At 39.9% G+C, this 22,012-nt stretch overlaps 1 protein-coding gene across 1 annotated transcript; it reads right to left on the bottom strand.

The window, feature by feature from the left end:
• Positions 1-19,824: 19,824 nt before the first annotated feature.
• LOC141601189 (uncharacterized) lies at positions 19,825-20,992 on the bottom strand. Its single transcript, XM_074421454.1, has 2 exons — positions 20,507-20,992; positions 19,825-19,839 (listed from the first exon to the last, which is right to left on the bottom strand). Exons 1-2 carry the CDS (start codon positions 20,990-20,992, stop codon positions 19,825-19,827), a joined length of 501 nt encoding a protein of 166 aa, XP_074277555.1.
• Positions 20,993-22,012: the final 1,020 nt, after the last annotated feature.

Raw genomic sequence — 22,012 nt, 5'->3', positions numbered from 1 at the left:
TTGGGTGAGCAATATCGCAAAATACCATTGCTTTTGGAGAGAAATGACGATTAGGAACATCTTGATCGTCATGGAAGAACCCTTGGTGAGCAATATCGCAAAAATATCGCTGCTGCTTTGGACATAACAATTTGAGCAATATCGCAAAATATCTTTACTGGGATATAAGGATTTGAGCAATACGCAAAATATCTTTCTACTGGGAGAATGGAGACTTGAGCAAAGCCCCTAGTTAGAGCGAGCACTGCTTCTGATACTTACCTGCATGGATATTAGCCACACAAGAATGCAATCTAATATGCAAATAGAACATAAACACATATGCACGTAAGCAATTATCACATGGACCTCGAATGAGGAAACACATAGGTTTTGCAAAAGTTGTTTCTTTATAAAAGTCGTTTAAAACTTGCTCAAAGAAGTTTGTCATTTGTAATGCGCTATGCATATTCAATGGGCTTTAGACACGTGACTGACGCGACGTAGACCTTATGCGGACGTGAAAATATTGACTTAGGTTGGACTGACGCGACACTAACTTAGATTTGACGCGACACAAGGATGACTTTGACAGACTTTGCTTAAGCATGCGCAACCCCTAGCCAAGTGTGGGTGACAATGCGTATCAGTTCCAAAGGTATAAGAATTGCAAGAATGATGAATGCATATGAAGGCAAGGCATGAGCCATAGACCATCTGTCTACTAGGACTTCTTTCACCACCGTTTGTTGTAAAAGAGACCCCTCTGAGGCACGATGACTTGGAGAATCGATCTAAGACCTTTGTCATTGTCCGGACCGAGTACTAGCTAGACTTAGAGGAATAAAAGAAGGGTGGCATCTTGGAAGAGAAGCCCCCAGGATGAGAAGATGACTCGGACTTTGGTAAAAAGAGGTTAGGCGACAATAAGGAGCCCCAAAGATAGAGGTGTTGGTTGTGGAAGCGATGTTAATTGGGGTTGGAAGGTTGAAATAGAGGTTGAAAGTTGAAAGTGGGGATGGTTGTGTCCTTGAGGACTGCCTACGTATTCACGTGAGGTGAAATCAAACCAGATCGTAGTTCTGAGGTTTGGTTAATTTTGTTTGGGTGTTGTGGTTGTATCCTTCTTGTGTAAGAAAGGACTGCCTACGTATCCACCGAAAAGGTGAAATCAAACCATGCTCGTAGTTCAGGTGTGTGCCTAAGCTTATGTTGTTAGGGCCTTAAAGTGCTGGGGTCACAAGGGTAATATTCCTTTGGTGACTCGAAGAATCGATTTGAGATAACTCCCTTTGATCATAGACCAAAGAGGTATAACTAGGTTTGTAAAAAGTTTCCTTGTCATGTGAGCGCACTTAGTGGACCCTAAGGATGATATGGGTATGTCCCATTCTGGGTAGCAAAGTATTGAAGACTCCGTGTATGGGTCAAGGTGAAACTGGATTGGATATTTGGAATGTGAAGCTCGGTAATAAGAGGCTTTGATGAACAAATCTCTGGAGCTTGATTTTGTGGTGTTAAGGCTTTATGGGGTTATGGCTTGTAATGTGGGTTGGAAATGGAGTCTCTGGGCTTGATGTAGCCTGAGCACATAAGGGTAGGTTAAAAATGACGTGGGATCAAGTTTCCATGTCTTGGCCCTAAAGGATGGGTATATTTGACGAGCTTGAGAGGATTCTCAAAATTCCTAACTATCTCTCTGTAACGGTCTCGAGAAGGACTTAGGGTGTGTGATGTGTGAAAGGCTAAGTGAGGGTGCTAGATGACCATCTTGATTGATGTCTTGATTCTATATAGACTTCGGCAGTATTTTGTATTTGATTTCAGGCTTGTTCTTGATTCAGACTCGGATTCTTGGTCTAGAATATATCTCGGCCTTTGCTCAGATTTTTGATTCAGGTTTTTGAAGGATAACGTTGACTTTTGATATTGACTTGACTTGCTTGATCGAGCCTTGTTCTTTTGACTCTTTTGTCTTGGGCTATAGGCATAACTACGGCTTTGGATATTGATTTTGGGCATTTCTCTTGATTGAGCCTTTGTCTTTGATCATGGCTCGTATTGTCTTGGATGGACTCGGGTCAGACTAGCACTTTTAGTGTGAAACGGGTTGGTATTTTAGTAACACGGGTTGTTTATTGTGGGGAATGGGCTTGCCTTCCGTCATGGATTGTTAACAAGGGAGATGGTCTGGATTCGTCCTAGAATCTCTTGAGTTAGGCTCGTCTAAACTGGGGTATATTGAGGTTTCTATCGCCAGACATGGAATAGGTAAGGAAAGAACACGGAGTTTCAGGTCCTCTACAACTTAGAATGGAACATCATATAAGTGCACTCACATTGACTGACATGTGTTGTTGTTGTTATTTGTTTAAAATGTCTCAAACCAATTCTTGTTGTCACAGGAAAAGGATAAAAGAAGAGGTATGATAGAATACGTGGATTGAAAATTGTACTTTTATTGAAATGGATAATAAATGTATTTAACATAGACTCGAGAAGACATGTGACTCGTGGGACAGCCCCCAGGTTGTCACTAGGAATGAAAATGGAGAAAGATACTAGAACAAATATGAGATAGAAAGTCTAAAACTCGGACTCGGATTTGGACTTTGACTCGATTTCAGATCCAGACGCGTAATCATCGGCCCATGCTTGAACATTTTCTCTTCCAGCAACTGGCTTCGACATCCGGCTTTGAGCATTCACCCATTTGAGTACCTCATCCTCATCATTGGGAACATTGGAAGGATAACAGTCAAGAAGAGTTTCTTGATAAGTGGTATATCCATGAGGATTGCCTAAGCTACCTTGTGGGTTGAAGGTTGAGAGGGACAACTTCCCGTTTTCAATCATATCTTGGATCACATGTTTTAATTTGTAGCATTTCTCTGTATCATGCCCTTTGCCTCTATGGTATTTGCAGTACGAATTCTCATCCCAGAACTTGGATTTCCTTTCGGGTTCGGGAGTAGGTCCAATGGGTTGAAGTTTGCCTTGCTTCATTAACCTTTTAAGAACGTTGGAGTAAGTGCCCCCAAGATTTGTGAATTTCCTTGGTGGGGTAGTTTTTTTCTCGGAAGCCTTTGTGAATGGCCTTGGAGAGTTGTTAGGTTTCTTTGACGAAGGCTCCATGAGGTTGCCTTTGTTGATTTTGATTCTTGGATGAGAAGAACTAGGAATGGATTGCCCACTCGTTGCTTTAGGACTACTAGGTTGAGGGTTTGTCTGGACATTCTTCATCCTGGAAGATTGGGTCTCAAGCTTCTTACCCATTTCAGTAAACTGATTCTCCATGTTGGAAAGTCGAGAGTTTAGGTTATCAATGGCTCCTTCTATTTTGGAGAATTTATTGTTGAAGGTAATGGAAAGCATGAGCATTCCATTTTGGATATCGTCGTCTTCAAGCATGTTGACATCTCTGTTGTCATAAGGATCGAGGAGATGAGAACAGTCTAGAGATGATTCTTCGTCATGTTTAATGATATTAGACCCAAGAGGGTCGGTTTTCTTGGATTTCTTGACGAGAGGTGGCTCGGAAGCATGCCCCCTTCGATCATATCTTGGATGGTGTGTTTCAAGAGAAAACACTCTTCAATATCATGACCTCTACCTTGGTGATATAAGCAATATTTGTTGCCCTTCCATAGGTTTACCTGTTTCTCTAAAGGTGGATCCGGAGTCGGCCCTATTGGATGTAGCTTGCCTTGGGCAGAGAGTCTCTTCAAAGCATCGGCATAAGACATGCCTAAATTGGTAAGCACCCTTTGATGCCTCCCAGGTTTCCTTTCAACTGTTTTCGGCTTTCTAGGACGATGGTTATTGCAAGAGGTAAGCTTTGGATGACCTAGACTAGAGGTTTCCCTAATTGGCATGTTCTTTTCCACCATTCCATTTTCAAGGGTGAGGACACGAATGCTCAAATTTTCCACTGTAGCTTGAACTCGTAGGACCATGGCATAAATGTTTTGAAGAGACATGGTGATTGTGGCTTGAACTCCTTCGTGACTTTGCTGATTGACGGAACTTGTTGGATTCCTACTCGATAGAAATGAAGCGCATTACAACTCGATTCGACATGGGATCACGCATACTAAGGCAACCAACAAAGAAATGGATAAGATGACCAATCTAGACTTGACTTGTGAATTCATGAAATGTCGTGAGCGACTTCTCGTGTTTGGATTCACGGTGTTTGACCTTGACCTTTAGACTCGAGTGTTGACTTTGACGAAGTGACCCTTATGTGGTTGACTTGATTGACGGGATTGATGACACATGTTGATTTTGGACTCGAGGTTTGCTTATAGGTGTTAAGAAGACTGTTGTAGTTTAGACTCAAATATGAGGCCCATTGAGACTCGTGTGTTGAGCCTCGGAACGTGTGACTCGAGTGTTTTAGATCCTAACTGAATTGGGGTAGGGGGTCCAAAATGACGGCGTGACGCCTTAGGATTTGACTTGATTTTGAAAAGACCCAAAATATAAAGAAAAGACGGGTTCATGACTCGACGGAGTTTCGACTAGGACATAGTCGGTTTGAACTTTGACTCTAACTTAGCCCAATTGAATTTACATATTTACATTTACACGGTTTGAAAATATTTTGAATAAAACGTTTTTTTTTTCGGACTGTTTTTTTTTTTTTGACGTTTTTTTTTTCTTTTTTGTTTTTTTTGTTTTGGACGTTTTTTGTTTTTTTTTGGACTTTTTTTTTGTTTTTTTTTTTTTTTGGACTTTTTGTTTTTCGTTTTTTTGTTTTTTGGGTTTTTTTGTTTCGTTTTTTTTTTTGGTTTTTTTTTTTTTGAAAAAACGAATTTTGACACGACAAACGGACAGAGTTTTGACCGGATTTTGTGCTAATTAAAGGCCCTATTTCGAAATTCTTGATTGAAATTGGGTTTTGATTTTTGAAAATTCGTCATGATTTGTTTTGAAATGGTGATCACGTAAGGTTTACATATTTATACAAGCATTATAACGGGATCTTTGAGTGCATTTAGAAGGGTTTTGGTTTAAAGGGTGGGTTGCCATACCGAACCATCAAACCCGAAGTCCAGGAGAGGCTCGTGCCAAACAAGAGTAAGGCCGATTCCTAGTCCATTTCCTCAAGTAGTGAAGGCCCTTGATACAAACAAGAGTAAGCATCATGGTATGGATGACGTCAATCGCTATCCATCCTTAGGCCCGAATAAGAATTAGGACCGTTTAGACGGGACGATTGGTCGAATGGGTTGGGTTGGGCCTAGGAAGGCCGAATAAAACGGTCTAGGAAGACCGAGTTATGAAAACTGACAATTGTCTTGTACAAATTTATTCCCTAACCTTGTTCGAGTTTCACCCTTGGCTACACGTAAGTGTATTATCCAGCGAGTCGCCAAACGTGGACGACGGGCCGCCCACGGGGCGCTTGGTGAAGGGGCTCGAAAACAAGCGTTTGCATTTTGTATGGAGTCGCCACCAATTTTTATGGGAAATTGGAACCGTTCGAATACCTCGTGTCATGTCAAGACACAAAGTAGAGACATGAACACTAAGCAATCGTTACCCTTAGCATTCTATGTCTAGAATGACTCTCGTGGATACCAATGAACACGGGTGCTCACGGAGATCTGGAGTAAGGGGTGAGGGTACGTATTAGGAAGCTCTTTTGATCGAACACCTAATCCCGCCCGCCTCGATAGCGGCCTCTACTAATGATTAGGGAAGTTATTCGTACTTGATATATCGTCGGCTATATGCATGCAATGCAACATCCATAGATTAATCCTAGCATGTGAGAATTAGACTAAGTCGGTTGACACATAATTTAGCAAACAATTGGGTCGAAGTTGAGATTTACTGCTCATTTACATGTGAAGACATACAAATGATACAAAATACAATAATAATAAATATAAATTACAATAATTACATTGGAATAGGCGATTTATGTCGAAAATACCGCTAAAACGGATGATTTGAGAAAAAAGAATAAAAGAATAAAACACGACAGATTAGAAGGTGATAATACGATCATTAGTTGATTAATACGTAGCTAATTAAACTAGGTCAAGGCGAACAGAGTTTCGAGGCGAGAATTCACCCTGAACAGCGCGCGGCGAGGCATCTGCGCCCTTTGGAAGAGGCGCAGAGATGGGTCGCGCGTCTGTTCCAAGGGTGAGTTCAGTCGTCAGTTTTAATCGCAAAACGATTAATGTTAATTGGTAAATTAATGGATTGATTACGATTTTAGACTCGGATGAAAGTTATTAGCAGATTATTTATATACGATTGAGGTCATAAAACAGTAAAACATGGATGAGACGAAAACAAGACGGATTAATTATGTGAAGGGTCGATGTTAATGAATGATTAATTAAACTAACTAACTAAACGAATTATTAACTAAACATGATGAATTGACGACGGATTAATGACTAAACAGATGAAAATATATCAACAATGAATCCCAGAAACCCAATATGAACGAATTGAATTTCTAAAACCCGAATCGAATTTAATGACGAAAACCCGCAAATATTGATTATTAGGGATTTGAGTCGGATTTATGATGATTTAAACATGTTAATGATGATGGTTAATATACATATGAATTATTAAACTATCATGTGAACGAATTAATGTACGAACAAAACAAAAGAAATTAATTTGACACGAATTACGAGGACGGAGGAAGAAGAAAAGAAGCGAATGCGCGGCCTCACGAAGAGGCGCAGGCAGGTGCTGCGCTCCTTCAAGAGGCGCAGCGGTTGCTGCGTCTTTTCTCGACGCCTCATCTCACTGGAAATCCATAAAAAGGTTTTAAAGACGGTTTTAGAAATCGGTTTTAATGAGGTACTTTCGACATAAACCTTACAATTGTTATACAATAATTAAAATACAATAAATAAAAGAGAAAATTAATACACCCTCAGACTTACATGTTGACGGAACGAGATGAACTAAGAAGATCGATTAGTGATGCTCGACGCGAATGCAAGGAAAGAGTGCCCTCGTAAGAGGAAAACGATTTAACAGATTGATTAATTAGATTGATTGAGTGTAGTGGTCAAATTGGTCGGTCATGCAACGGAGAGGTCGGTACCGGAAGATCCGAGCTTACGTGGTCGGAAGTCCAAGCACGTAGGCGCCAATTAGTAAGAACGAAGTCTAGAATGCAAAGGGAGAAGAGAAGGGCGGACACTCGCGTGAGAAATATGGGGAACGAAAGCTCCTATTTATACTAATCACGCGGAGGTATTATGGTAAGAGTTGGATACGGAAGGAAAGATCCGGAAACAACCGACTTAGGTTAAACGCGGAAACTTGGACAAAAAGAAAACCCTGGGGAAGAGGCGCAGCAGGTGCTGCGTCCCTTGGAAGAGGCGCAGCACTTGCTGCGTCCTTTCCTCAGCGGGTTCCTCTGCGCGTAGAAAACGCGTTTGACAGCCTGTCGTATTTTAGGCATAACTTTCTCTACAAGACTCGTATTTAGGTGATTTCGGTGGCGTTGGAAAGCTAAGAAAGAGATCTAGAACTTTCTGTGAAATAGGCCTGACCCAAAAAAGTCGTTATCACCTCGTAAAACGGGCCTAAAGGTCGGGTTATCATTTTAGCTAAATGAAATGCACATTTTGTAATGTAAACTTTATGTTTAGCCTAATGAAGTGACATGAGACTCAAAATGAGATATAATCTCAACATTTTATGACATCCTAACCTTAGGTAGACAAGCACATTGCTTTGACTCGGGATTTGACGGTTTTAGGAAATGAAGACGGTTTTTGACCCGGACTCCAAATGAACTCTAATTACTGCCAAAACGACCGTATCGGCACGTAGATGACAACTAAGAGGTAGACATTAATGTTTGAGCAATCACTTGACGATAATCTTACGAATTGTCACAAATCGTTCCGCGAATCAAACATGCGGCCCAATCATCACCGGGTGGTTTGCAGGAGGTGCAGAAACGAGGTGTCTACAGGATTGCCGAAGGAGATGGGATAAAGACAGCTTGTGTGATGAGTTATGGGTCTTTCGAATGGTTGGTCATGCCTTTTGGGTTGACGAACGCACCTGCCACGTTTTGCACGTTGATGAATCACATGTTCCATGAGTACTTTGAAAAATTTATGGTGGTGTATCTGGATGATATCGTTGTGTATAGCCACTGTTTGGCTGAACACGTAGAACACTTGAGGCTTGTGTTCGCAAAACTACGAGACAATCACTTATTTGTCAAAAGAGAGAAGTATGAATTTGCCCAACCTGAAGTCAATTTTCTCGGCCACATCGTGGAAAAAAGGAGACTTAGAATGGATCCGAAGAAGATTACAACCATCAAGAACTGAGGCACCCCAAGAAACGTGTCTGAGCTTCGCTCTTTCTTGGGGCTAGCGAACTACTATCGGAGATTCATTCGAGAGTACTCAAAACTAACCGCCTTGGCGCTGTCGGATATCATAAAACCCTTTCAAGTAGAGACGGATGCGTCTGATTATGCCCTTGGGGGAGTGCTTCTCCAAGAGGGTTACCCAGTGGTCTTTGAGAGTAGAAAGTTGAATGGGGACGAGACTCGGTATGCTGTCCAGAGAAAGAACTTCTCGCTACTATTCATTGCCTGTAGGGACGGAGACGCTATCTCTTGGGATTGAAGTTCATCGTCAAGACTGATAACACCGCGGTATCCCACTTCCTGACTCAACCTAAGCTTACCAGCCGACAAGTTAGATGGCAGGAGTTATTGGCGGAGTTCGATGTGGAGTTCATTTATCGACCGGGAGCAGCGAATAGAGTCGCTGATGCCCTAAGCCGTACGTAAGACTTGTCTGCACTGCATATGATTGCCCACTTGTCCACTACTACAGTGGTCCCAGATATTCGAGCTAAGGTGAAATAACACCTCGACCAAGACCCAATGACGAGGACTCTAAAAAAGTTGGTTTTAGAAGGGAAGATTAGCAAGTTTTGGATGGAAGATGGACTTCTATTCACGAAGGGACATCAGATCTTTGTTCCGAAGGCGGCCGAATCGAAGAATATTCTCCTACAAGAGTGCCATGATACCTTGTGGGCGGGTCACCCGGGATGGCAGAGAACGTTATGCCTGTTGAAGAGGAGCTACTATTGGCCGAAAATGAAGGATGATGTGATGGAGTATACGAAGACCTGCCTCATTTGACAGCAAGGTAAGGGAGAGAAACAGAAGCCGGGAGGCTGTTAAATCCATTGCCAGTGCCAACACGGCCATGAGAGAGTATCTCGATGGATTTCGTCTCTGAGTTACCGAAGGAAGGGGTGTTAAGTGTGATCCTTGTCACTGTGGATCGATTCTCAAAATATGTGACTTTCATTCCCCTTCCTAAGGCGTGTATCGCTGGAGAAACATCCAGGGTGCTCTTCAAGCATGTTGTGAAATATTGAGGATTGTCTCAAAGTATAGTCAGTGACTGCGATTCTCGCTTCACTGGACTATTTTGGGGAGAGTTGTTCAAGCTCATGGGTTCCAATCTCTGGATGTCCTCAAGTTACCATCCCCCAACGGATGGCCAGACCGAACGATTCAATAGCATGTTGGAAGAGTACTGGAGGCACTTTGTGGGGGCAACTCAAATGGAGTGGGTGAGACTCCTTGATGTTTCCCAGTTCTGTCTTAATGTTCAAACGAGCTCCTCGTCCAATAAGAGCCCGTTTGAGCTTGTTACAGATCAACAGCCGCTATTACCTCCCACAGTTGCAGATACCTATGGAGGCCGGATAAAGAAAGCTCACGAGTATGTCAAAGAATGGAACGTGGATGCCGAGACTGCTCGAGCTTACTTGGAGAAAGCGTCTCGCCCCATGAAAAAGTGGGCAGACGAGAACCGGAGACCAATGGAGTTCAAAGTAGGCGACATGGTCATGGTGAAGTTGAACAAAGAGCAGATGAGATTCCTCCGGGAACGATACAAGCGACTAGTGCGAAAATACGAAGGCCCCATCCAAGTGATCAAGCGGATTGGGGAAGTAGCATACAAGCTTGACCGCCCTGCCTGGATTAAGTGTCACCTTGTTTTTCATGTGAGCTATTTGAAGCCTTACCATCCAGATCCTGAAGATCCCACCTGCAACAAGAGCAAGCGTACCAACATCTGTTCCAATCAACTTCCAGCGACATCAGCCGACTGAACCAGCCATGCATATTTCAAGCGTTGCCGAGAACGGCAACAGATTAGGTGGGGGAGATTTAAGGAGCCGCACTTTTAGCAGCATAATCCCTGAGAATTGCGCGCGCAGTCCTTTCATTTCGACTCCTGAGATTTCTTATTTGTACTAAAGTATTTTTATTTTTGCTTTTAGTTTCATTTAGTACTCTAAGACCACTTCCTACGTGTCGAATCTTGGAGTCCCGTTTTTAGTGTAAGATACGTTTTTAGGTGTTCACAAAACGTATCGCTATTCTGCACAATATTGCTTGTTTTTAGGTGTTCACAAAACGTATCGCTATGAGAGGTGTTAATCAATCAAAACCGTTTCTCATCCTTAAGCTCGATATTGCTTGTTTCTTGCTTTCAATAATCGTACTGCTTACTTTTATTGCTTCCGTGTGCCGGACTTTGATAATCGTGACTAGGATTCCCGATACACGCCAACCGAAATCGATTACGAATGCACTAGTGCTTGACGCTCTCGCTTACATTCTTGTCGTGTGCTAAACAAGGGTACGTATCACATTCTAGCTCAAAGTTCCGGACCATAACACATATGGAGAAGTCCTATGACAAAAGATATGATTTGTGGGATCGAAAGGTTTATGTACTAACATCTCACATGGACATTATTTCAGTGCTTGTATATAAATAGCTCAATCAACAAACTTCATGTATAGAACTTTATCGCCTTGTGTGCATTGAACACATTCACACGTAAATGTACCAAAGTTGTTGGTCATGCAAGAGTAGTGAATTATGGCCATAAGTTTTTTTAGCAAGAAGTCTCGCTTGTGATCGTCATAAGCTTATAATCTCTTACAATCTATCTTTCGCTTGCTTTTCAAATTGCTCTCTCATTTACAACTTGTAAAAGGTTATAAGCTTGTGACAAAAAATGTCCATCACCATAAAAATTTGTGTTCTTTTAGTTTTTTTTTCCAGTCTCACCCCCATGGTGATCGGTGAGAGGAAGTTGTCCCTGTGTTATGTGTTGTCCTCCTCACACGTGCATTGAACACCCCAATCCAATTGGCCTGGCTCGAATGCACATCGTGTGGTGTGGTGAAGTGTGTACTTTTCCTTGTCGCTAATTTGCCCTTTACTGAGTTTCGTCTCTGACGGTCGATGCTTCCTCTTATCTATCCAATCGCTCTTTTTTGCATAAAACGTTGATCCACATCTCAATATAATTGAGCATTTTTGGAGTTTTACGGTTAGAATATAAACGACCATGGACTTCAACCATCAACTTAAACTTTTAGTTAATATAGTTTTTTTTACATCTACAAACTAGCTAGGAAACTTACCCACAAAATTTAGTTCCCTTTTCTTGAAAGGATTTGAACTACATTTAATTACACGTCTTAAACACAAATTCTCACTTTAGACGGACAATATTCGTCTAACGTTAGTAACGGTTCAAATATCACATCACTTTCATAATAAGACAAACAACAAGTGGGATGTCACCACTTTGTCTTATTATGTAAGGGTGATATATTTAATCTGTCTACACTTTAAACGAAGATCTCATCTAAAGTGAGACTAATTGCACGATAAATTACAATTTCTATGTGATAAGTATTTACCATTGATTTTCCTTTTATAATGAGATTTTTCTCCAACACTTCTGACATTAAATGACACTTTTGGAATGCAATTCATTACTAAATTAAAGGCTTGGATTATGTGCCATAATTCACTTTAACTCTTACAAAGGAGCGAAAGATGACCCAGGCAAAAGTCACAAAACTATATTACATAAAATATAACATGGTATAAGCACAAATTATTATCTTAAAAATAAGCACAAAGTATACTATAAGATTGTGTTATATGGTAGTGTACGACCACTTAAAACATGATCATTTTATGGTAAAAGAGACTAATTTATGTTAAAACTAGTATTGGTGCCCGGCTTTGCCTGGGCTACCTCTATTTACTATTAATTTTTTTTCGTTAAATAAAATTACTTAAAGTTGTATAACCCATAAATTTATCATTAATATATTTTTATAACATATCCTAAAATTACGATGAAATAAATTTTGAGACAAATTCACTACTCCCGCTATTAATATTTTACTCTTATTAATGAAACAATAGTAATAACATTTCACTACTTGCCAGTAATCATTCTTATTTTCACTACTCCAGCCGTAATTATTGTTACTGTCACTAGTGCCGCACTAATATTGATAATTTCACTACTCCCTTCGTAATTATTGTTACTTTCACAATTGCCCCATTAATATTGATTATTTCACTACTCTCGTTGTTGTTTCTACCACTCTCACTAATCTCGTTGATAATATTGTTACTTTTACTATTCAAATGAGTGATTACTATCATATAACTATATCCAATGTTCTACAATTCTTTTCTTTACTGACGAAATTACTTTTACTACTTAGGCATGCAATTTTAAAAGGATTATATATTTATATAAATATATTACATATATGCATTAAATCAAATTGAAAGAATTAGGCAATATTATATATCATGGATTCTAACTTGAATTATTTATAACCTACTTATTATATTTTTGTATGTTAAATAATTAACATCTCTATACATTTAATAAACTATAAAAATTAATAAAATTGCATAGATTTTAAATTTAATATATAATTTTAAGATGATAATAATTAATACCATAAGTGTGCATGTTTATACTAATTAATTATTTTATTTTAAGGAAATTGACCATCTTCTAGTCTTCTATAAATATTTTGGAAAATTATCAGACATCTTCTTTCTTTTAGTTTCCTTGAAATTGACCATCTTAATTAATTATTTTATTTTAAGGAAATTGACAATCTTAATTAATTATTTTGTTTTAAGGAAATTGACCATGTTTAGGAAAATTACCAAGCTTCTATATAATTTAATTTTAACCCAAACTATGTAATATTTGCATTGAGATCCCTTAATCGGGTCCATCACACGGTGCTATTGATTTAAAACTATATAGTATAATTAATTTGTATAACTTTCTTTAATTACATTCAAGTCCCTTGGTTTCTGGATTTAATATATAGTATTGATTGATATTGAAGTGAACACCTTTTGTTGTGCGGAAACATGAATACCTCTGTCCACGATCTATAATAGTACGATATTGTCCGCTTTGAAACAAGCTCTCACATATTTACTCTTGCGCTCCCTCCAAAAAGGCCTTGTAATCTTGTACTATTATATTTTATACACACTTATAAAATACCTTTTATTAATGTATGTAAAAGTGGTCACTTTTTTCAATTGCACCATACAATACTAAGTATGGTTGAATGAAAAGGAACTGAATTGAGCTGAAGTAAGTTAAGCTGAACTGCTATAAACTAAAAAGAGTTGAACTAAGCCGAATAAAAGTTAAAATTAAGCAGATAAAACTATGGTTAAGGCTATTACCGTACTAGATTTCAGCCCTAAATAACAAGTATTCATCTATTTTTAAGGAATAACCGATTTTTGTCTGAGAGTCGTTTATCGCGTATCGTCGCCCTCAAATGTCCTCTGTTGCTTCTCAAAATTTAAGTGCCTTGTTTATCTGACCGAGGAACCGTCCGTATGATTTACAGACATTTTTGTTCCGGGATCAGAAATCTCGAAAACCGTGTATTAAATTTAAATTTAAGCCGTTTGAGAGGTAGTACCGGGTCATGTTTTTTTTCCTCCCATTTTTTCCACAACGAGGTTGGGGTCGCTTCATGAGTTATCGTATTCGATTTTCAACCCTAAATAACAAGTTATCATCTATTTTTAAGGAGTACATGATTTTTGTCCGACTCGTTTATCGTGTACGGCACACTCAAATATCCTCTGTTTCTTCTTTAAATTTGTTTGGCTGCTTTAGCTGACCCGATGACCCTTCCGTATGATTTACAAAAGTTTTTCTCCGGAGACCCTGGAATCCCGAAAACTGTGTATTATACACTTAAATTTGAGCCGTTTGTGAGGTCGTACCGGGTCATATTTGTTTCCTCCCAGTTTTCCACCACGTGTATGGGTCGCTTCATGAGTTACCGTATTCGATTTCAGCCCTAAATAACAAGTTATCATCTATTTTTAATAAATACTCGATTTTCGTCCAACACTAATTTATCGCATACAAGCACACTCAGATGTCCTCTCTTGCTTCTTAAAATTTGCGTGGTTGCTTTATCTGACTCGAGGAAACGCCCGTGTAATTTTCGGAAATTTTTGTTCCTGCGCCCTAAAATCCCGAAAACAGTTTATTTATACACTTCAACTTGAGCCGTTTCAGAGGTCATACGAGTCATGTTTATTTTCCTACCAGTTTTCCTACCACGAGTCTGGGGTCGCTTTTTGACTTACTATATTCGATTTTTAGCCCTAAATAAAAAGTATTTATCTATTTTTAAGGAGTACATGATTTTCGTCCGAGACTCGTTTATCGTACCGCGCCCTCAATTGTCATCTGTTGCTTCTCAAAATTTGTGTGGCTTTTTTTATCATTCCCGAGTAACCGTCCGCATGATTTACAGACATTTTTGTTCCGGGACCGTGAAATCCCGAAAACCTTGTATTATACACTTAAATTTGAGTCAATTGGGACCCCGTACCGGGTCATGTTTCATTTCCTCCCAATTTTTCCACCACGTGTATGGGGTCGATTTATGAGTTACCGTATTTGATTTCGGCCCAAATAACAATTTATCATCTATTTTTAAGGATACCCGATTTTTGACCGAAACCAGTTTATTGCATACCGGCAGATTCAAATGTTTTCTGTTTCTTTTCAAAATTTGTGTGACTGCTTTATCTGACCCGAGGAATCGTCCGTAAGATTTACGAACGTTTTTGTCCCGAGATCCTGAAATCTCGAAAATCGTGTATTATACACTTAAATTTGAGTCGTTTGGGGAGTCATACCGAGTCAAAATTCCGTTCCTCCCAGTTTTTCCACCACGTGTTTTAGAGGTCGCTTCATGAGTTAACGTATTCGATTTCAGCTCTAAATAACAAGTTATCAACTATTTTTAAGGAGTACCCTATTTTCGTCCGAGACTAATTTATCGCATACCGGCACACTCAAGTGTTCTCTGTTTCTTCTCAAAATTAGTGTGGATGCTTTATCTGAACCAAGAAACTGCCCGTGGGATTTACGGACGTTTTTGTCCCGGGACCCTCAAATCCCGAAAACCGTGTATTATACACTTAAATTTGAGCTGTTTGGGAGGTTGTACCAAGTAGGGGTGTTAACGAGCCGAGCCCGAGCTTGGCCTTGCTCGGCTTGTGTTCAAGAACCAAAACTCGAGCTCGAGCTTACCCGAGCCTGAAAAAAAATTCGCTCGTTATAAAGCTTGCGAGCTTTAACGCGAGCTCGAGCCCAAATCGAGCCTTTATAAAATTGTTTGTCTTTCTATTTTTTTGTTCCGATATTTTCAATAATAAGGTTCGAAAGTTATATGTAAAAATGTTTGGCAAATCACTGAGACATTTGATACGTGTGATAAAAAGATATATCATGGTAAAATATTTTTAAAAAATATGACCAATATCTTATGTAATCACCCAAGTCCGAGCCCCTCGTGAGCTTTTCGAGTCGAGCCAGCCTTTGCTTGGCTTAACTCGTTAAGCTTTCGAGCCGAGCTTTGACCGAACTTTAACCGAGCCGATCTCGAGTTGCTCGCGAGCTGTCTCGTCTCATTAGCACCCCTAGAACTACCAAATCATATTTTTTTTCCTCCCAGTTTATCACCACGTGTCTGGGGTCACTTCATAAGTTACCGTATTACATTTCAGCCCTAAATAACAAGTTATCATCTATTTTTAAGGAGTACCCGATTTTCTTCCCAGACTATTTTGTCGCACACCGGTATACCCAAATGTTCTCTGTTTCTTCTCAAAATTGGTATGGTTGCTTTGTCTGAAACGAGAAACCGTCTGTATGATTTATGGGCATTTTTGTCCCGTGACCCTCAAATCCCGAAAACCGTGTATTATAAGTTTAAAATTTGAGCCGTTTGGGAAGTCGTACCGAGTCATGTTTTTTTTCCTCCCAGTTTTCCACCACGTGTCTGGGGTCGATTCATGAGTTACCGTATTCGATTTCAGCCCTAAATAACAAGTTATCATCTATTTTTAAGGAGTACTTGATTTTCGTCCGAGACTAATTATCGCATACCGGCACACTCAAATGTTTTATTTTTCTTCTCAAAATTTTTGTGGCTGCTTTGTCTAACTCGAGGAACCGTCCGTATGATTGACGGACATATTTGTCCCGGGACCCTGAAATCTCGAAAACCGTGTATTACACACTTAGATTTGAGCCGTTTGGGAGGTCATACCGGGTGTTGAGTTTATGGATTCAAGTACCTAAGAGGGGGAGGGGGTGAATTAGGTACTATTTAAAAATTTATAACTTCAACTTTATTGAATTAAAGTGAGTTACGAGGACAAAAGAGATGAGAAGATACTTCGAATAATATTGAAAGACTAGACGAGTATCAAGATGAATGTTTGCTGAAGTATGAAAGTAACAATCGTTCTGACTGTAGCTATTTGTCTAAGTTTGTGGAATACGGACTGCAGACCAAATGTGACAAGATGATGAATCACATTACTTCTAAGGTTTAAGCAAAGCACGACAAACAATAATGAAAGAGCAAATGAAATAAAGTAAAACAATTGAACACGAGATTTTTGAATTGGTTCGGCAAGAAACTCAAGTGCCTACGTCCAATCTACCTTTTTATTGCTTTCTTTTAGTGATCTACTCCGACAACTAAAAGACCCTTACAATAAAAGACACCAACCTACTCCGGTTGTAAAGCTAGTACAAGAACTACTCCGTTCTTATGACAAGCTAACTCGCAACCTACTCCGGTTGCCAAGAGTAAAAGACTACTCCGTCCTAAACTCTACTAACACACTTAGAATGTTATAGGATCAAGTTTCCACTAACATATTCTTAGCAAAGAATAGAGATGGACAACTTCTACAAGATCAACAATTCATAAGCAAGAGAGTTTAGTATATTAAAGTAACAGTAGCCACGACTGTAACAACTTGAAGACTTTTAAAGGTTTTTGCAAAGACACACGATTTTTAAGCTTTAAAAACAATTTGCAAAGTTTGGAAAATAATTTCAGAAAAGTCTTAAGATTTTATGAGGGAGAGGCACGTCTTATATAGAGAAGGTGAGTGAAGGGGTTGCTAGGGTTTTGAAGGGTCAAAGACCACACATGTGAAGGGCATTTGCAACCACCCAAAACTTGCACCAAAGAGGGCTCTTTTGCAAAGGCAAGAATAGAGAAAGAGTGTTTGAAAGATATCCTTAAAAGCTCATGCAAATTCAGAAAACAAAGGATGTGAGACAAGTCACATGATGACAAGTTAACACAAATATGGCAAAAAGCATTTTTTGTTTTCTTAAAGAACCAAAGGGTTGAATTTGCATAAAGAGGAAACATTTTGAAAATAATAATAATTCAAACCACTCTTTATTGAAGGCCAACTCCTAATAAAATCTGAAATTTATCTTTGAAAAATAAGAGTCACGTAAAAGGCTTTTGAAAGATAAAAAGGGCTTCAAGTTTTACGAATTGTGGCAACAATCCAAGCAGCTGTTTACTAATGAAAGCAACAGTCGACTTGACTGTTTCTATTTCCCTAAGATACTCTACTTTCTTACTTGTACATTAGATGACACTAAGACTTAATACAAAGGGATGATTAACAACTTCAACACTTCTTAATCCATGCTTGATTAAATCATTAATCCTGAAAAGGTAAACTAAGATAGCACAAATCAAATGGGCATGTTATCATCAATATAAGGAACCCAACACCGGGTCATGTTTCTTTTCCTTCGACTATTTCCACCACGTGTCTGGGGTCATTTAATGAGTTACCGCATTCGACTTCAGCCCTAAATAAAAAGTTATCATCTATTTTTAAGGAGTACATGATTTTCGTCTAAGACTCGTTTATCATGTACCGGCACCCTCAAACATCCTTTGTTGCTTCTCAAAAACTTGTTGGCTTCTTTATCTTACCCGATGAACCGCCAGAATGATTTATAGACATTTTTTTCCGAGACCCTGATATCCCGAAAACAGTGTATTAAACTTAAATTTGAGCCGTTTGGGAGGTTTGTACCATGTCATGTTACTTTTCGTACCAATTTTTCTACCACGTATCAAGGGTGGCTTAATGAGTTACCGTATTCGATTTTCAACCCTAATTAAGAAGTATTCATCTATTTTAAGGAGTACATGATTTTCGTCTGAGACTCGTTTATCGCGTACCGGCACACTCAAATGTCCTCTGTTGCTCCTCCAAATTTGTGTGGTTGCTTTATTCGATCCGTGGAACCGTCCATATGATTTACATACATTTTTTTCCGGAACATTGAAATCCTGTAAACCGTGTATTATACACTTAATTTGAGTCGTTTGGGAGGTCCTACCTGACCATGTTTCTTTTCCTCTCAGTTTTTATACCACGTGTAGACCTGTAAAAATCAACCCGACCCGATTGACCCGACCCGAAAAGGTTGACCCTAGACCCGTTATTTCCCCGAACAGCCGCACTCGAATGATGCCCGAAACCTGAATTGACCCGATCCCACCCGAAACTGACCCGAACTTTCATAACCCATAACAGACTCGACCTGAAACCACCAAACGCGAAAATGAACCGACAAAACATAACTCTTGTTGACCCAAAAGACTTGAAATATCCTTTTTCACCTAATGATTCGACCCGAAATAACCCGATCCACTTGACCCGAAAGAGACCTGGAACCTTAAATGACCCGACCCAAACTAACCCGAAAATTCAACAAACCTGATATGACCCAACCCGAACTGGCCCGACCCCAACTGTAACACCCTCATACACTAAGGTGCCTTACCAAGGCCACCCTAGCATATCCAGGTGCTACCATCTCGGTTGTCCGAGGTAAGTATACCAAATAGACCATCAAAGAACGTTTATTATCAAATACCAAAACTGTTTAAAATAAAGATACAATTGAAGTTTACCCAAAAACTTTTACAACCAAAACTACCAAAAGAACTAACGATTAAATGCCAGCGGAAGCTAGCTAAGCAATCGGTGATGACTCGACCCCATCTAAGACCCGCAAGCTAATCCACACCCATACCTACTAAATCAATTGTTCACCATCCCCGAATGGATCACCACAGTTTTGAAAACAATAACGGGGTCAGTCAACTGCATAACCAAGATAAAAAATCACATCACAAGCCAATATACAATCCAATCCAACTCTAGTAAAATCCTCCAAACTCCATTAGTAACCAATAACCGACTTACACCGAATTGTGTAGCCCTGCCAGGTTACCCATCACAACAGGTAACCCTCACTGCCAGTGAAGAACCGCAGCCTTGCCCACCTAAGCCCCGCTCATCGCAACGAGCGCACCCAGATCATTAAGGTGCACATCCCCCTTATGACGGAAGCTATAAGAGGCGAACATGGGGTTCGAACCATCTCCCGAAAATGGCCCCATAACAACAATACCAATCACAATATCAACTGAACCAACCTCAATCCAATAAAACATATAATAAAATCAATCTCAAATCAATTACACAATCAATTGAGTAGGGAAACCCTACCTTATTCGCAAATTTTGAAATCAACAACAACAATGATGCCAGAATTGTTCTTCTACGAATTCGTCACCTAGCAAGAATAAACAACAATACTATATCATAAACCATACTAATCAACCCTCACCCCTATCCTAACCGAAATTAGGGCAACTCCAAAAGACAGCCACAAACTGATTAACAAAGCACTAGAATCTTACCAACGAAACCGGTACAGAAAGACGAAATATAGACTCATGATCGATCAAACTGGACTTGGAGTGATTAGGGTGATTAGATAAGTGGTAAACATAATTTAGGTTTTTGTAAAATGATTTAGTAACGGGTAATGCGAAATTTATAATCTCTAATCACCAATCAAACGCGGAAATAAATCCTGTCAGACCGGGTACTCGGTCGAGTATGACCTCCTCAGCCGAGTTGTGCACCCAAAACAATAGCCTGTTTAGAAGAACTCAACAACTTACTCGACCGGGTAAGCTAAGACCATAAAACCTTAGTATTACAGTCTTCCTTCCTTAAAACGAACTTCGACCCCGAAGTTCATACCATACCCAAAACAACATGCAAAACCAACCTACTTAACTCAAAAGACACTAACAAAATCCAACTATAACCAACTATTGTTCACACAAACCGAAACACAACCATACCGACCTCAAAACTACCCCAAAACACACATGCGATCATCTCCTACCCCTTTTAAAAGACAACGGTTATGACCTCGTAACCAAACATACCTGCTCAAAAAGGTGTGGGTAGTGTTCCCTCATAGCCTCCTCCGGCTCCCAAGTGGCTTCCTCCACGTTGTGATTAGACCATAACACCTTAAGCAAGACGGTTTCACAATTCCTTGTCTTGCGTACCTTACGATACAATATCTCTTTTGGTACCTCCGCATAAGTTAGAGCTTCATCCAACTCGATAATCTCAACTTCGAGCACATATGACGGATCACTCACATATTTCCGGAGTTGTGATACATGGAACACATTGTGCACTCGATCAAGAGATAGTGGTAAAGCTAGCCGATAAGCTACTTCACCTACCCGACCCAAAATCTCATAACTACCTATGAATTTCTGACTCAACTTCCCTCCCTTGCCAAACCTCATAACACCCCGCATAGGTAACACTTTCAAGAGAACCTTGTCACCCACCGCAAACTCAATGTCTCTTCGATGCAAGTCCGCGTAACTGTTTTGCCGATCTTGAGCCGCTTTCATCTTTTGTCGAATCAAGTGCACTTGCTCAACCATATCTTGTACCATTTGTGGTCCCAAAACCACAGCTTCAGCGCTATCATCCCAACACAGTGAACTCCTACACTTCCTCCCGCACAACGCCTTGAAAGGTGTCATCCCAATGCTCGTGTGATCTGTTGTCTTATGAAAACTCGATCAGATCCAGCCTATCCTCCCAAGTCCCACCAAATTCCATCGCACAAGCTCGCAACATGTCTTTTAAAGTCTTGATAGTCCTCTCAGTTTGACCATCTGTCGTAGGATGGAACGCCGTACTCATCTTTAAGGTAGTCCCAATCAATTCCTGGAACTCTTGCCAAAACTATGATATAAATATCGCATCTCTATCCGACACTATATCCTTTGGTACCCCATGTAGCCGTACCACATGCTTTCTGTATCCTAGAGCCACTGAATCTTATGATACCGGTCGTCGCAGTATCAAAAATAAACTTAAGTACAACTAACAGAAGCTAGCGGTAAGTAGGGTCGATCTCCACAGGGAGGCGAAATGAGATTTATCTGTCTAATTTTAGTCTATCAGTAACGGGGGTTTAAAATGTTTTGACTGAACTACGAGATTAAGGCAAGAGAGAAAGAATTAAGGGAAATTAACAGAGAAAAGGGAAACTAGGATTTCGGGTCATCAATGAACGTCAGTTAATTGCAAGTAAGGTCACAGATCAGTCGGTGTGTCGGTCTAAGGGGCAACGAATATCTCCTTTCGGTCTCAATTCGCCCTAAAATACTATTAGCTTAACTTTCGCCCTCACTAAAGCATCCTATTGTTCACTGCGGGTCTCGCCTATTCCAACCTTTAGGTCCAGGTCAAGGTTTACCAATATTAAAAGGCTAATTGCTTCGAATCAACTAGCAAGATACAGTTAAGGGCAGCGATTAACAACAAAGACTAAACAACAACGACGAATCTAATAACCTAATCAGCAATTAACATCCATTCATTAACTTCCCTAATCCTAGCAGAGGTATTTAGCTAGACAT

This window comes from Silene latifolia, chromosome 9 (assembly GCF_048544455.1).
Source record: "Silene latifolia isolate original U9 population chromosome 9, ASM4854445v1, whole genome shotgun sequence".
Classification (NCBI taxonomy): Eukaryota; Viridiplantae; Streptophyta; class Magnoliopsida; order Caryophyllales; family Caryophyllaceae; genus Silene; species Silene latifolia.
The sequence above is the reverse complement of the archived record's forward strand: the minus strand, read 5'-3'. Positions and strand labels throughout refer to the sequence as shown.